The 16,810-nt window shown below is 43.1% G+C and overlaps 1 protein-coding gene across 10 annotated transcripts in view; it reads left to right on the top strand.

Moving 5' to 3' along the window:
* The window catches only part of UBR5 (ubiquitin protein ligase E3 component n-recognin 5), a 76,610-nt gene that overhangs the window by 55,277 nt on the left and 4,523 nt on the right, over positions 1-16,810 (top strand). For 5 of the 10 annotated variants that reach the window (XM_073679691.1, XM_073679688.1, XM_073679686.1 and 2 more), the window contains exons 25-54: positions 2-125; positions 1,435-1,532; positions 1,733-1,893; positions 2,262-2,353; positions 2,495-2,641; positions 3,736-3,854; positions 3,992-4,118; positions 4,327-4,456; positions 4,637-4,797; positions 5,584-5,823; positions 6,609-6,732; positions 7,138-7,249; positions 7,330-7,461; positions 7,535-7,792; positions 7,920-8,185; positions 8,443-8,654; positions 8,889-9,116; positions 9,220-9,293; positions 10,196-10,368; positions 10,677-10,790; positions 11,066-11,283; positions 11,494-11,614; positions 11,696-11,794; positions 11,868-12,111; positions 13,653-13,758; positions 14,645-14,789; positions 14,900-15,030; positions 15,405-15,641; positions 15,731-15,815; positions 16,406-16,561. In XM_073679691.1, the coding sequence (XP_073535792.1) occupies positions 2-125; positions 1,435-1,532; positions 1,733-1,893; positions 2,262-2,353; positions 2,495-2,641; positions 3,736-3,854; positions 3,992-4,118; positions 4,327-4,456; positions 4,637-4,797; positions 5,584-5,823; positions 6,609-6,732; positions 7,138-7,249; positions 7,330-7,461; positions 7,535-7,792; positions 7,920-8,185; positions 8,443-8,654; positions 8,889-9,116; positions 9,220-9,293; positions 10,196-10,368; positions 10,677-10,790; positions 11,066-11,283; positions 11,494-11,614; positions 11,696-11,794; positions 11,868-12,111; positions 13,653-13,758; positions 14,645-14,789; positions 14,900-15,030; positions 15,405-15,641; positions 15,731-15,815; positions 16,406-16,561 (4,634 nt within the window). Of the gene's footprint in view, position 1; positions 126-1,434; positions 1,533-1,732; positions 1,894-2,261; positions 2,354-2,494; positions 2,642-3,735; positions 3,855-3,991; positions 4,119-4,326; positions 4,457-4,636; positions 4,798-5,583; positions 5,824-6,608; positions 6,733-7,137; positions 7,250-7,329; positions 7,462-7,534; positions 7,797-7,919; positions 8,186-8,442; positions 8,655-8,888; positions 9,117-9,219; positions 9,294-10,195; positions 10,369-10,676; positions 10,791-11,065; positions 11,284-11,493; positions 11,615-11,695; positions 11,795-11,867; positions 12,112-13,652; positions 13,759-14,644; positions 14,790-14,899; positions 15,031-15,404; positions 15,642-15,730; positions 15,816-16,405; positions 16,562-16,810 lie in introns of all 10 variants that reach the window. The other 5 variants (XM_073679692.1, XM_073679690.1, XM_073679689.1 and 2 more) reach the window with 3 other exon arrangements.

Genomic DNA, 16,810 nt, shown 5'->3' with positions numbered 1-16,810 from the left:
GGTCCTTCTTCTGAACCATCAGTGGTGGAGTCTAAAGATCGCAAAGCGAATGCTCATTTCATCCTGAAATTACTATGTGATAGTGTCGTTTTGCAGCCGTACCTCCGAGACCTTCTTTCTGCCAAGTATGCCCACTGTTTGCTTTACCTGTCATTTGGCTGCAAATTTTAAAACAAAAAAAAATACTACATTGCATGTGTTACCTGTGGAATCCATCCGTCTTTTTTGTGGCTCCTTGTTATGCTTTTTATCTCGGCACTTCTTGACGTTCGTTCTCTGTAGGCGTGCGAGCCAGCCATCTGTATGTCTCCTCTGTTTGCCACAGCACATTAGCAGTGCATTGCCAAAACAATAGAATATTTGATTTTTCACTGTTAATGTGCTATGACAAACAAAGGAGGCAAGAGGAGACCGAGATAGCGGACATTGCTAATGAGAATGGGAAAATAGAAGTGCTGATGTCTTGATTAGCCTGCTCATTTATCAAATCATAAGTTGCTGAGGAAAGTCAGATCCCCAGGCATGATAAAGCCTAGCTGCTCACTGTGTGCTGTGCAGAGACCTCATATGTATAGCTAGGCTACCTGTTCATGGATGGAGGACAACTATAGCTTAACAACAAGAATTTGGCAAAACAATCCTAAGTGATTTAGCTGGGTAACACTTTACTTCTCAACATCTACCCCATAAACTTTATTACGTCTATTTCTGTAAAGAGTGGGTGGCGCGCTGCTAGCAGACTCCTGTGTGCCCTGGTCTTCCCTGGGAACAAAAGACTGGGCCTATTGATATTCCATATGCCTCCTCCTTCAGCACTCCTCACCACCCTGGGGGCAACCTATGTTTTGTCTTGTGTATGGCCAGATTATAACATCCCAGACTGTTCTTGTTTATGAAGTAGCTCAATGAGGCGGAAATCCAGTATAACCTGGGGTGGGATGAAGCGCAATGTCTGCCACGTTCTGTGCCCAAGACTGGAATTGTGAGACGTCTTTTCCAATCCTGGATGACCCCTCTTGAAGCCTTCTAAATGGCTATTCAGTTCCTCCAAACAATAGTTATTCTCTATATAATGAAATTGCCCAATTCTCACTTTTGTTTCATTTCCCATAGTTTTCTATATCTGTTTGCATTCATAAAATAAAAAAAAACTGTCTGGTCATGTATGGACTTATGGGTGCATGGCTCATCGAACTATAGGGCCAGAGTTGTCTTGTAATGTGCCGAGCACCTGTGACTGATGGCAATCTGGAGATATTAACCCTTTTTATATGCAAAAATGAATAGTACCTGCCCTTCAAATACAAATTCATATTAGTATTTGAGAATATTAATGGTTATTACACAGGATGATTCTGTCGTATAATTTGTGATAACACTTTAGAGCTTTTATTTTATTTTGTGCAAGTTTGAGTTCTGAATTGTGTTTTTCAGGGATGCTAGAGGTATGACTCCATTCATGTCTGCCGTCAGCGGAAGAGCTTATCCTGCTGCTATAACCATTCTGGAAACTGCACAGAAAATTGCCAAAGGTCAGTGTGCGGGGTGGATGCCGAGTGCGGGGTGGATGCCGAGTGCGGGGTGGATGCCGAGTGCGGGGTGGATGCCGAGTGCGGGGTGGATGCCGAGTGCGGGGTGGATGCCGAGTGCGGGGTGGATGCCGAGTGCGGGGTGGATGCCGAGTGCGAGAGGATGCCTGTATTAGTGACGTTCTCTGTGCTCATGTCATAAGTGCTCGTTTTAGCTGAAGCAAATGCAAACGAGAAAGAAGAGGATGTTTTCAAGGCAATGATTTGCCCACCTGGAACCAACGCCGATGATTCTCCCCTGTATGTTCTGTGTTGTAACGATACATGCAGCTTTACATGGACCGGAGCTGAGCACATCAACCAGGTAAATGTGTTTTTTTTTTTTTTGTTTTTTTTTTAAGCTGTCTAAACACGCACCAAATCTATCGAACTTTGGGCAGCGCTCTGATAAATAAGTGCAAACAGTCAATGCAGCCATAAGCAAAAGGGACTTGAAAAATTCCCATCATGATAACCCCCCCACTTGAGCCTCCCACTTTATAGGTACTATATTATAATAGTACATTGCAGTCAGCAGAGCTGTGCCAGCTATTATAAACCCAGTCAGAGTACATAATAAACCACATGCTGAATTGAATACTCTGATCTTTCTCATTTGATTCCTTGGCACGAGCCATATTTCCATAATGGCGCTACAGGTCATGACATTTTGTGACTTGCTCTTTCTCTCAGGACATTTTTGAGTGCCGAACCTGCGGCTTATTGGAATCTCTCTGCTGTTGTACGGAGTGCGCTCGGGTCTGCCACAAAGGACACGACTGCAAGTACGTTTGTTTCCTGTCCTCCTTTCCCTAATTGGCAGTCTATACTCGCTTATCAATGATTAAAAAAATAATATATATATTTTTTTTCTTTTAGATCATTTATTAAAAACTTAAGTAATATTGCGCTTGCTTGAATTTTAGGTTAAAGCGAACTTCACCAACAGCCTATTGTGATTGCTGGGAAAAGTGCAAATGTAAAACCTTAATTGCTGGGCAAAAGTCTGCTCGTCTTGACCTGCTGTACAGACTACTGACCATCACCAATCTAGTCACTATGCCAAACAGCAGGTAACTTTTATCATCTTTTCCTGATAACCTGAATGTTGCGTGTCTGTTATTATATTTATGCTTGGGTCTACTTTACTTACAATATCCTCTCAAACCTTTATGGTGGTAAATGGCTAAGGTTGTCATTTTTTAGGTCCTATCTATATGGGCTAGGGCTTTGTTTTTTTTTCTTTTTTTTTCTTTCTATTATTGACCTCCAACTTTACTATTTAGTCAGCTAGGTATTCCCATCTCAGACATTTATTGCATGTCTAAAGGATCTCAAATGACATCTGTGGAACACTTATCCATGCTGAGAACAGGACCTCTCCTATTCCACTGCTGACTTGCCTTAAAGGGTTGGTGTGAAGGCCAAAGAAATTTTTATCTAAATCCAATCTGTTTAGTGTCGTAGTCTAAACTAACTTTTGATATGCTTGCATTAAAAATTCCCTACCGTTCCCTGACTACATTAACTTTTTTTTTTTTCTTCTTGCTGTGTGATGACTTAGTTTGAGAATCCGAGTGCATGCTGGGATAGACAACGATGCGTCATCAGGGGAGGGAAGAGGCTGCGATCACTGATGCTCGTTCAGGGCCTGGGCTAGTCCCTGCTCTGTCTCTGATGTGCACAATCACAGCGCACTCTGTGTTGCCGGTTTAGATCCGTAGTAACAAGCCGACAACAGAGGAAAGCGCGGTGTCAGTATACCTGGCGGTGTGCAGAGAACTGCGCCGCCCCGCAAGTGACGTTGCTTGCAGGTGCAGCGCTGCTCATTGCACACTAGATATCCTGACAGTGCACTCTCCTCTGTCAGAGCGCACTGTCTCTGCCCCCTGATGATTTTTTTGTTTGACCATCCCAGCATGCACTGGGGGTTCTCAAACAAAGCGTCATAACACAGAAAATGGGGGGGAAAAATACAAAAGCAGTTAATTTAGTCAGGGAATTTTTAATACAAGCATATTAGAAATTAGTTTAGATTATGGCACTAAATAGGGATTTAGATGAATATATTTGGCCTTCGGTCCACCCCCCCTTTGACCCTTTTTCTGCATAACCGGTTTTATTGCAATAATTCAACAAACATTCAGGTTATTTCCCTTATTTTCAGAGGGGAGCACCTACTACTGTTCCTGGTGCAGACAGTTGCCAGGCAAACAGTGGAGCACTGCCAGTACAGACCACCCCGTATACGCGAGGACAGAAATCGCAAAGCTGCCAATCCTGAAGGTGTGTTCTTAATTACTGCACTTTGTTATTCGAATGCATGGATAATATTTAAATCTTCCTGTGTCACATCTATTTATGCAGTTAATTATAATTTAAATATGGAAATTATATATTCCTGTGGTTAATGTTTCTGGCAGATTCTGACATGCCAGACCATGATTTGGAGCCCCCAAGATTTGCACAACTTGCCCTTGAACGTGTCTTACAAGACTGGAATGCACTTAAATCCATGATCATGTTCGGATCCCAAGAAAACAAAGACCCGTGAGTTATTATTTTCCACTTTAATATAAAAAAAATATTAAACTGGTTAACCCAATTAAACGTCCTCTTCTAGCGGATGATTGCTGCAGGTGGCCAATGAATCCATTCACATGAATCCCCCAGAAGTGGCTGTTCATGGTCCAGTTGGGGGCCCCATAATCATTCACTATTAAGATGTCCAAACTAATATACAATTTCTCTTCTCAAGTCTTAGTGCAAGCAGCCGAATCGGTCACCTTCTCCCGGAGGAGCAAGTGTATCTAAACCAGCAGAGCGGTACCATCCGCCTGGACTGTTTCACCCACTGTCTTATTGTCAAGTGCACGGCGGACATCCTGGTAAGTGTCTCTTCTTGCAGAAATTGCTAGCATGAAGCGATGTTTCATTTTGCTTAGCTGGTAATGCTGTGGGGTGATACATTTGTTATAGATTTTAGCATTTTTGTGACTGTTGTGTGTTTTTTCCACTCTGACATTCGATGTCTCCAGAAACTAACTAGTGTTTTGGGTCTGTCTTAGCTTTTGGACACCTTGCTTGGTACTCTTGTGAAAGAACTTCAGAACAAGTACAATCCTGGGCGTAGGGAGGAGGCCGTCGCTGTCACAATGCGATTTTTGCGTTCTGTCGCACGTGTCTTCGTTATTCTTAGTGTCGAAATGGCTTCTTCCAAAAAGAAAAAGTAAGTCGTCGGCTATGATTGTGTATTCTTTCTGCTGAAAGTGGGTACAAGGGGGTTAATTTCACTGGTGCCCTAAGACAGGCTTTTTAATTGAAGAACTTTCTGCCTTTCTAACTTATTTACTGATCCTCAAAGGGTCTAATATGCCTCCTAAACAGCAAGAGTTGTTGAATGCGTTGTCCAGGACTGAACGATCTGTAGGTCACCCTCACCGACTATATGGGTGGACCTAAGCGATGTATGAGGCAGAACACAGCAGCTCCTTCCGTACACTGCTTATTGACTGCTGTCGAGTCCTGCCTACAGTTCCATTAATCTAGCTGAATGAGGAGTTAAAGGGGTATTCCCATCTCCAAGATCCTATCCCCAATATGTAGTAGGGGTAATATTGGCAAATACCTCTAATTAGAAATGTAGTATAGTTCTTCTGATTAACTATGTCCTTCCACATATGTAGGGCATTGCAGTAGCTTGGGTAGTTATGGTTATGAGCACCCGTATAGTGACAGCTAGTTGTTAGTGATCGTAACCATGGATACCTAAGCTCCTGCAATGCCCTGCACATGGCGTAAGTGACATAAGAAATCAGAATAACTATAATACATTTCTAAATGGGTAATTAATAATTATGCATTTTAAAGATTAGAATGCCCCTTTTAATATTTGGTAGTTTTGGCAATGTACGAGGCTGATATCGTAGTAAAACTGTTTAGACACTATTTGATTTACTAGCTAGAATTAGGCATTGGAGATGGCCATGCTTTAACTTTTTTTTTTCCCCCCCAGCAATTTTATTCCACAACCTATTGGGAAATGTAAAAGAGTTTTCCAGGCATTGCTTCCATACGCAGTGGAGGAGCTGTGTAACGTTGCCGAGTCCCTCATTGTCCCCGTGAGAATGGGAATCGCACGTCCAACCGCCCCGTTCACACTGGCCAGCACAAGCATTGATGCCATGCAAGGGAGCGAGGAGCTTTTCTCAGTGGAACCTCTTCCTCCAAGACCGTCATCTGATCAGTCCAGCAAGTGAGGATTCAGCAGATTCTCTCCATTGTTCCTGCTAGTCTAGTATTGGCTTTCCTTTTAGGCTTCCCTGTTCACACTGCGAAGTTGTGCTCCACATGGCTAATAACCAAACTTTATGGCTTGCTGTGGTTTCTGAGATGCAATCTCAAATCATTGCCACCTGGTTCCCGGTTGATGCTACCAATTGCAGTGTGAATGGGAACCCTTAGGATGCAGACCATTCTGTATTTGAAGCATGTACATGTGCATAAGTTAGACTCGGGCTGCTTTCTCGCACAACATTTTGCAAAAAAACAAGCTACACTTTGGGGCATTTTGGGACCAAAATGCTGCTGTCACATGTTACTTTAAACTCTTGAAGTGAGAGAAAAAAAAACCTTGCACACTAAAATTATTAAATAATGGTGTTTTGGTGGCATTTTTAACATCAGCGGTTTTACTGCCACCAAAGTTTGTTCTTTTATTTTTTGCATGTTCACCACTTTATCGTATATTGAGAGAAAAAAAAAAAGAGGGAAAGCATGTTGGATAGACATGTAACAAAAAAAAAAAAAAAAAAAAAACACCCCAGGAATGTTTGCAAAGAGAAAAATATATATATTTAGCCCATATTGGCAAAGATAAAGATTTGCATGGCCCCGGTTAAAAGATCAATGTGCTAGAAACTAGAAAGAGTAGATGCTTTGCTGATTTTTATCAGATATACGCCGTGTGATTTTTATGAATGCTTGTATTTTTCTGTTCCTCACGTAAGTACTTTCTTCTTTTTCGATTTATTTTTTTAGTTCCAACCAGTCCCAGTCTTCATATATCATTAGAAATCCCCAGCAGAGAAGGATCAGTCAGTCACAACCTGTGAGAAGCCGAGATGAGGAGCAGGACGACATCGTGTCCGCAGATGTAGAAGAGGTAATGTGATGGAGCAGCTTTTGTAGGATGTAGACAATAAGGAACACGTTAGGACAGACTGTGAGTATGTGCACTTGCATACAAATGCACGCACACCTACACTATCACTTTTACTCACTCCAAGACCTGGATCCAGGCAAAATGGAGGAAAAAAAGCTGCTTTGGAATAAGGGTTTTCAGAATCTTGTGTCGTTCCCTTCCACATCGCAAGTGAACGCTGACGATGCCAGGTATTATGCACGTGTCCTATCCTAATGGACAGGATGCGTGCACGGCACCTGCACAGTGTGCACAGGTTGTGGCTGCATCGCCCCGATGCCGATGTGAAGGCCACTAGATAATCCCTTTAAACTAGCAGGTCACTGCTGCCTTCTGTCATGGTCCGCCTTGTGGTTTCCTTTTCAGGTGGAGGTAGTAGAGGGAGTGGCAGGTGAGGAAGACCACCACGATGAGCAGGAGGAGCATGGAGAGGAGAATGCAGAGGCTGAAGGCCAGCACGATGAACACGATGAGGATGGTAATTTATGATGTGTAAATGCTGTCAAAACCTAAATGACCCTTGAGTACTCTGAAAGTAAACTGCGACTTGTTCCTTAGGGAGTGATATGGAGCTGGATCTCCTGGCTGCTGCAGAGACCGAAAGTGACAGTGAGAGTAATCACAGTAACCAGGACAATGCCAGCGGGCGCCGAAGTGTGGTGACGGCGGCAACTGCCGGTTCAGAAGCGGGTATGTCAGCACTTCACGCTTTCTCTGTATATCTAAAGCAATGTGGTAAATTTTTTACATGGATTCCATGCAGGTGCAAGCAGCGTACCAGCTTTCTTCTCTGAAGATGACTCCCAGTCCAATGACTCCAGCGATTCAGACAGCAGTAGTAGTCAGAGCGATGACCTTGATCAGGAGACTTTCATGATTGATGAGCCATTGGAGAGGTCGACGAACAGCACCCACGCGAATGGTGCCGCCCAGGCTCCTCGTTCCATGCAGTGGGCTGTGAGGAACACACAAAATCAGAGAGCCCCCAATACTACTCCATCTAGTACCTCCACCCCAGCAGGCAAGTGGAAGTCAAATCGCACGCCTCAACGCCATGCCGATCCATTATCTGATTAGAAAATTAACTTTCCTAACCCAGGTTCCTTTAGTATCTTTGCATTGCTCATAAGTCTCCTTTTATTCTGCAGCCAGCTCAGGGGCGCTCATTTACATCGAACCATCCAGCTTGCGGAGAAGCGGGAATATGAGCTCCAGCGCAGCTGCCGCCGCCGCCCTTGAAGCGAGCAACTCCAGCAGCTACTTGACATCAGCAAGCAGCCTAGCCCGGGCATACAGCATAGTAATTCGGCAAATATCGGACTTAATGGGCTTAATCCCCAAGTATAACCACCTGGTGTATTCCCAGATCCCTGCCGCCGTGAAGCTGACTTACCAAGATGCTGTTAACTTGCAGGTAATTATTCTTGTGTACCATCAATTATAAAGGATAAACCTTCTCCACGGTTTACCTCATCAGGAGGTGAGCAGTGATGGCGATGTGTCTACAGATACCTGCCGGAGAGTGGCAGACATCGCTCCTCTGTACTATTCAGCCAGCAAAGATCTGTAGAGGTCTCTTCACCACCTCCACATGAGGAAGTGAGTGGAGCCGGTGTAATCATTTAATGCTTTGTTTTTGTGACTATTGCCTTTGGTACATTTTATTTTCAGAACTATGTGGAAGAAAAGCTTATTCCCACCTGGAACTGGATGGTGAGCATTATGGACTCTACTGAAGCGCAGCTCCGTTACGGGTCTGCGTTGTCCTCTGCCGGAGATCCTGGTCACCCAAACCACCCTCTCCATGCATCCCAGAATCCCACCCGTAGGGAGAGGATGACTGCACGTGAAGAAGCTAGTTTACGGACACTAGAGGGTAGAAGGTAATGTAGATTTCGGTTCCAAAGTTTTTATAGATTTCAAGTGACTTCCTTTTTGGCCAAAATTGTAGCTCGACTTTTCCTCCCCTTCTGGTCAGCAGACCACCATTCTGGAGACAGATTTATGGCATTTAACAGGATTGAGATGTAGTTTCACATCTAAGATGGAGCTGCCCCTTCAATACTTGTTAGACTGGCCTCATCTTGGTGGCTCAATGCTCTGTTCTGTATTTCTAGAAGAGCCACTCTACTGAGCGCTCGCCAGGGGATGTCTGCACGTGGAGACTTTCTAAATTACGCTCTTTCGTTGATGCGCTCCCACAATGACGAACACTCGGATGTTCTCCCCGTTCTGGACGTCTGTTCCTTGAAACATGTGGCATATGTTTTTCAAGCCCTTATTTACTGGATTAAAGCAATGAACCAGCAGACAACATTGGACACCCCACAACTGGAGCGAAAGAGGTACGCGTGTGATTTCCACTTGGTGACTACAGCTTGTCACCGCAAGATTCATGGGAAGAGGCAATGGTGCATGGATAATAACTACATTTTTTTTTCTTTCTAGGACAAGAGAACTGTTGGAACTTGGTCTCGATAATGAAGACTCTGAGCATGAAAATGACGATGACACCAACCAGAGTTAGTATAAATGAATCGTAAGACTTTTCGGGCAGTCGGCTGGTGGACAACAATTTTACTAAGTCGCATCAGACCTGCTATTAATGACCATAAGCCCTGGAAGATCTCAACATTTGTAACACTTATTTGGACATTACATATTGATGCACCCAGGATTGGGCATAAGATATTTGCGACTTACTGGATGTGTTCAGGGTCACTGCATTTAGCCAATAACATGCCGTACAGGAGCTAGTTAAATCTCTACCTGTCACAGCCGGGGACCCTTGGGAGGTGACAGAAGCGGTTTATTGTCACGTCTGTCTTCTTTTATCCCGTGGATACAGTAGAAAATTAATAAGGGGTGGGGGGGAGAGCTCCCCCAGAGATCTTAATGACCTTTTGGGGGACATTTGTAAAAAGCTATGAAAAATAAAAAAAAAACTAGAATATTTAAGTACCACCTCCACACAGGCTATACCCCTCTACCAAACACACAAAAAATGCATTGCATACATTAAAAAAAATCATAAATTATTGCACATCACTTTTTTTTTTTCCCTAAAAATAATAATGCCTGGTCAATGAGGGTAGATAGATAGATAGATAGATAGATAGATAGATAGATAGATAGATAGATAGATAGATAGATAGATAGATAGATAGATAGATAGATAGATAGATAGATAGATAGATAGATAGATAGATAGATAGATAGATAGATAGATAGATAGATCTATAACTGTTCATTCGGCTTTATTTTCTGAGAGGTTCCAAGGTTGTTTGTTTTTTTTTTATATTTTTTTTTAGAAGCTGAATATCGATGACCATAGTGGGAATGAGGAGAGATTGCTGACGGGATGGGTTTATTACCTGTTGCATTTTCTTCCTTTTGATTGCCCCTAATTGAGTTTATGATTCAGGTTCTACATTGAATGACAAGGACGATGACACTTTGCCCGCAGAGATGGGCCAGAACCATCCATTTTTCCGCCGCTCAGATTCCATGACGTTCCTTGGTTGCATTCCACCAAATCCTTTTGAGGTTCCTCTTGCAGAAGCAATTCCTCTAGCTGACCAGCCACATCTCCTACAGGTAAGAAATGGCCTTCTCAAATCTTAAAACAAGTAAGGTTTCTTCATAGTAGCTGATATTCAGCCTTTTGCACCTGAATAAAGTAAACCGAGCTGATCCAGTGTCTGATGCAGGAAATACAAGAATAAACCACATAGTAACTGTATCACATCTGTTTGGCACTGCAGGTGAAGATTTCCTCCTCTCTTCTATAGTTCATGCTGCACTTTAATGCGTCATGTACATACATCATAACTTAATCCATTGTGAAATTAAAATGAATACAGAATCATGACTATCCTGGGACTAATAACCGTTTCCATTTGTAGCCGAATGCTCGGAAAGAAGACTTGTTTGGCCGCCCGAGTCAAGGTCTATATTCATCTTCAGCCAATAGTGGAAAATGCCTGATAGAAGTTACAGTAGACAGAAACTGCCTGGAGGTGAGAGAAGGCCACAGCCAGGGCTGCACTCGGGCCCATCATTCTGCACCGTGTAATGTATGATCCTTCATATATCATGATCATCTCACAGTATGGAGAGGAAAATGTAATCTCCAAAGTTAGTAGTGAATATGCATAAAGATCCCCACCGCTAGCAACATCTGTGCATTATTTTACACTCTACTACCCTCTGTAGTTGCTGCTTTTACATTACATGATTTGCTTTAGTGAATTGTCCGTGTATCTAGACCTTCATGGATTCTGTCTTTCTGCAGGTTCTGCCAACTAAAATGTCCTACGCTGCTAACCTGAAAAACGTCATGAGCATGCAAAGCCGGCAGAAGGACGCGATGGAAGAAAACGTACCCGCAGAGGAAGTGGAAAGTTCAAAACCGGGACCTTCTGCTCACGATCTTGCAGCCCAATTAAAGAGCAGCCTATTGGCAGAAATTGGACTTACTGAGAGCGAGGGTCCTCCTTTAACATCATTCAGGTAATCCTGACTCGCCATGGCAAGACTTACTATGCAATTAAGTGGTTAAGTTTCAAAACTTACATTCTGCGTTTTAGCTGAGTAATAGTTGTAATACTTTAGCTGGGTAATAGTTGTATATTGGAAAATTAGTCTTGTGTGTTTTTTTTTTTTCATGTACCTCGCTTTTATTCACTTGCTTTTCTTCTCTTTTGCCTGATCCTTTTTTAGGCCACAGTGCAGTTTTATGGGTATGGTGATATCTCATGACATGCTGCTGGGGAGATGGAGATTATCTCTGGAACTGTTTGGACGAGTGTTTATGGAAGATGTCGGCGCAGAGCCCGGTTCTGTAAGTTGCGTCCCCCCTTTGCTTTGTTGTCTGTGTTAGTGAGATCTGTCTGTTAAACATCTGTTTTTTGTTTTTTTTCAGATTCTGACCGAATTAGGAGGCTTTGAAGTAAAAGAATCTAAATTCAGAAGAGAAATGGAAAAGCTCAGAAATCAGCAGTCTAGAGACCTAACATTGGAGGTATGAATGATTTAGAATGTGGGGATGTATGAGGTTTATGTATGATAAATTGATTATTGTATTTGGGCTGCAGGTTGATAGAGATCGAGATCTCCTTATTCAGCAAACCATGAGGCAGTTAAACAATCATTTTGGCAGAAGATGTGCCACAACGCCAATGGCTGTCCACAGAGTTAAGGTCACCTTCAAGGATGAGCCTGGAGAAGGCAGCGGAGTAGCCAGAAGTTTCTATACCGCTATTGCACAAGCATTTCTGTCTAATGAAAAGCTGCCCAGTCTAGATTGTATCCAGAACGCCAATAAAGGAACACATACCAGTAAGTACATTTTACAATCCTAACCCTAAACACGTTGCCATATTCATTACTTACTGTATTTATGGTATAGACCCTAAAATGATGCCACCTGGTGGTCAAATTGCATAGAAGTGTGGATTTTGAACGAGCTTAGAGCTGCTGGTCAACAGCTGAGTGGCCAATTGAAATCTGTGTGGGTGGGGAGGAATGTATGGTCAGCTGCCACCGGGGGATGGGGACTGATTCTGCTCCAAAGCCATTCTTCAGCCGCACAGGTGGACAGTTTGCCTCTATGTTCTGAACTATAACTCTGAACAAGGTCTTGCTGTAACATACAGCAGCTCAGACTTCTATCTCAAGAAGCTCTACTCTTTCAAACTTGTACAGCCTAGGCCGGGTTAGTGACTGGCCATTTTGTCAGATACACAAATTGGTATCCCCCAACCCCATTTAGGTTGTGTCCCCCCCCCCCCCCCTCCAAATATACATTTACTGTATTCACTTCCTCGTGAGAAACCCCTGTTAAGAGGAACTTTTGCTGCCTTGAAAACTTCAAGAAGTGAAAGGCCAAAATATCAGACTTGTCTGAAATGACTAGGAAAAACAGAATCACAAAAATGTGAATGTTTGTTTTTAAGTTCTGGTCCTTTAAAGAAAGGAAAGTCGGGCTCTGTGCTGTGTCATTCTTTTGACAGCCATGTGAGACTTCATGCTTCTCAGCACTGTGGGAGGGGAGATGCCATTGTGGAGCTAAGAGTGCAGCATATCTTTCACATGATGTTATATAAAAAGCTAATTAAGAGGTTCTTGTTGTTTTATGGATCAGAAAGGGGAAAAGATGGTTAGAAGCTGCAACAATGAAGGTAAATCCTGACAACCTTCCATTTGTTGTAGCTGTCTGTATGCACAGAGAATCTAATCAACCCTTTACAGGCTGCGATGTCCTCCTCTAGAAAATTAACTCTTTATAGGCAGTTCTTCCTGAGTGTTAACCCTTTAGAAACCATCTTTCATTTATCTGGTGTGCATGATACATGGAGACATCTGATTACTACATGCAGAATATTGTTGAAGTTTGGGCTTCTAATGAGAGAATTTTTATTTTTTGCTGATTCCGTGATATTTAGGATTCATTGGTGAATGAATTCACCATGTTTTGTCTGACTTTTGGACAATTTAAGGAAAAATGGTAAATTGATCCATTGTATTTTATGGCTGAAAGTGTGTGTGTGTGTGTGTGTCAGATCAGAGTACAAGGCTCCGCTTGTCTATTCGGATGCTGTATAGAATCAGTCCTCCTCCCCCCTCATAGTTAGTATATATCAGAAGATAATCTCACCAGATTTGCACTCACTTTTGTAAAATGAAAGTAAAACCTGCGTCCACCGTATAAAACTGATGAAAATCACCTGATTTAACGACTTCTATCTGGAAGTCTTGGCCTTTCATCTGCTCTTGCTTTTTGTTTTTCTCAAAACTGATAATTGCACTTTGTCAAGTGATTGATCACTGAATCAATAGCCATTTTTTTAAGTTAATGTATATATTTTTTTTTTATTAAGGTTTAATGCAGAGACTAAGAAATCGAGGGGAGAGAGATCGAGAAAGGGAAAGAGACATGAGGAGGAGCAGCGGTATACGAGCCGGTTCTCGTCGGGATAGAGACAGGTACGTATTGCTTTTATTTTTGTTCACTTGTATTGCTGTTTTTTTTTTCCTTTTGAGTAAGGCTATGTGCCCACAATGCAGAAATGCTCAGGATTTTTTCCTGAGCGTTTCTGCATCTCCTAGGCAGAAAAAACGCATGCGGATTGTACATGCGTTTTCCTGCCAGGGACATGTGGATGTGAAGTGTTCTTCACATGCATTTCCGCATGCGTGTTGACAAGCGCTTTCCAAGCGATTTTAGCATCCCTTGGAAAGTGCTTGACAACTGGGTCACACTGTGTGACTGTAAAGAATGGTAAAAAATAAAAAAAAATAAATCTACTTACCTTCTGATGACCCCCAGAGTCTTGCTTCGCTCCGTCCTGGCTTTCCAGCACCTCGCGGTGCACTACACTAAAGGACCTGCCGTCACATGACTATGACGTCAGCGCAGGTCCTTCAGTCCACCGCGATCTGCCGGCAAGTGAAGACAAGGAGACCGGGGGCCATCAGAAGGTAAGCATAATATTTATTTTTTATTTTATTCTTTTTTTTTTTTTTACAGGTTCAATGGTATCTGGGTCCAGAGGAGAGTCTCCTCTTCTCCAGACCCGGGTACCATCCGCACATTGAAACGTTTGGATTCCACATGTACAGATGCAGTGATGCGGAATCCATGCGTTCCAATGCAAGTCAATGGCGGTGAAAACGCAGCGCTTCTGCAAAATAATTGGTAGTGCTGCATTTTTTTCGCAATCATAATCCGCAGCGGAAATTTCTGCAGCATGTGCACAGCACATGCGGATTATCATTAGGGAACATGGCAGGCCTTCTATCATGCGTTTTTGCCACTGCGGAAACGCTTAAACGCATCGTGGGCACACAGCCTAACAGTTATTTATTTTAGGGATTTCAGAAGACAGCTGTCCATAGATACCAGGCCGTTCAGGCCAGCTTCTGAAGGGAATCCCAGTGATGACCCCGACCCATTGCCTGCTCATAGACAGGCCCTTGGTGAGAGGCTGTATCCAAGGGTACAAGCCATGCAGCCGGTAAGGACCATTCAGCTAAAAAAAAGTGCTTTGTTCTCTTTTTTTTCTTTTTGTAGTTTTAATGTGGTGTTTTAAGATGTATAAATCTGATTATGGCTATTTATCTTCAGGCCTTTGCAAGCAAAATTACTGGTATGCTGCTGGAATTGTCTCCGGCACAGCTACTACTGCTGCTGGCCAGCGAGGACTCTCTGCGAGCCAGGGTAGATGAGGCGATGGAGCTGATTATAGCACATGGAAGGTACAATACACCAGCCTGCTGTCATGCTAAATATCCTAGATAGAACATCATTTAAAGGGGCCATCCGGGACTTTTTTTTTTTTTTTTTTTTTTTTATACTACGGGCCTTGGCACTAATGGTTGCTAACTACCTACCTGTTCTACCGGAGCCAGCTCAGAGCAGTCATGGACTGCTCCTGCCAGCAACAGAGCTGCTCTGACAACTGGGTGTGACTGCTGATCTCATGCTGATTGACCACTGGCTTCCCGCAGTTCAGCAGTGGGGAGCCTATCAATCTGCATGACATTGGCAGTCACGCCCAGGCCTCTAGTAAAAGAAATAAAATAGTCCTTGATAACTAATGGGGTTAACGTGCCAAAATTAATTTTTCTAGGGAAAATGGAGCGGACAGTATTCTTGACCTTGGCTTGCTAGATTCATCTGAAAAGGTGCAGGAAAACCGGAAGCGCCACGGTTCCAGCCGCAGTGTGGTCGACATGGAGTTGACGGACACAGATGATGGAGATGATAACGCACCCTTATTTTATCAACCTGGTAAAAGAGGTTTCTACAGCCCCAGACCTGGCAAAAACACTGAAGCACGGTTAAACTGTTTCCGGAATATTGGCAGGTAGCGGCAGATCATCAGTGTTTGCGTATATACGGATCGCTCTGTAATTTGGAAAGTTATTAATCCTCGTTCTGTGTGTCTTCCTCCAGGATTCTCGGCCTGTGTCTGTTGCAGAATGAATTGTGTCCAATCACGTTAAGCAGACAAGTTATCAAAGTGCTTCTGGGCAGAAAAGTAAGTGCATCCTCCAACCTCCGATCTGGTGGCCTTTCAATTAAAATACATTCCTAGATTTGCTAATAGTTTTTCTCACAGAACTTATGGGGTCATAGCTTTGTGTTGAAGCTCCAAGGGGAAATTTTACTGTTCCCATTGAGTTCTCTTAAGTGATCTCTTGTGCTGCCCCCTAGTGGTGGCTGCAGGCAAGTAGAATTTATGAATAATTGATTCTTCACAAGCACACTGCTCCCGGCATCCTGCTTCGTTGCGGAGGCAGTGCGCTGCTGAAAATTGACGTTTTAGACCAGTGGCATGGTTCATCCGAACTGTAAGCTCTCCCAGACTGCTGGCTGAGGCAGCTTCACGGCGCAGGGGCACTGGGCCTGGTGGGATCCAGCGATCTGGACAGCTTCAGAGCTGGGACTGCAGGCATCAAACTGTACACTATATAAAATTATCAATAAGGGGTAAATTGCAGCTTTGTCTGTTTTTACAAGCACTTAGCAATTTTACCCATTTACCAACTTCACAACCCCTTTAAGTTAGATATGCATGCTGCTTTAATGTTTGCTTTTCATTACTAACCTATTTTCACTTGCATCAAGGTGAACTGGCACGATTTTGCGTTTTTCGATCACGTGATGTATGAAAGTTTGCGGCAGCTGATTCTTGCCTCCCAGAGTCCTGATGCGGATGCGGTGTTTGCATCCATGGATCTAGCCTTTGCTATAGACCTGTGCAAAGAAGAAGGTGGTGGACAGGTATGGCTGCTTAAGGATTTACTCCCATATGGCCTCCATTGGGAAAACTTCATAATGTTGTATACACATACTGGGGATCCCAAAAACATTGTATATTATGATTCTAGCTTAAATGGGTATATACTAATGTATCATGGTTATTACATTATATTTGCTAATCTGAGCGAAATCTAACAGATTTTGTATGTTTAATCTTCAGGACCTCTGACATATATTTACGTCAAAGGTAGTGTCCCAGTAATGGTTAAC

Source organism: Phyllobates terribilis, unplaced genomic scaffold (genome assembly GCF_046119375.1).
Source record: "Phyllobates terribilis strain yellow unplaced genomic scaffold, ASM4611937v1 Scaffold_4__5_contigs__length_816908805, whole genome shotgun sequence".
Lineage (NCBI taxonomy): Eukaryota > Metazoa > Chordata > Amphibia > Anura > Dendrobatidae > Phyllobates > Phyllobates terribilis.
Note: the sequence above shows the minus strand (reverse complement) of the source record. Positions and strands in the feature narration are given on the sequence as shown.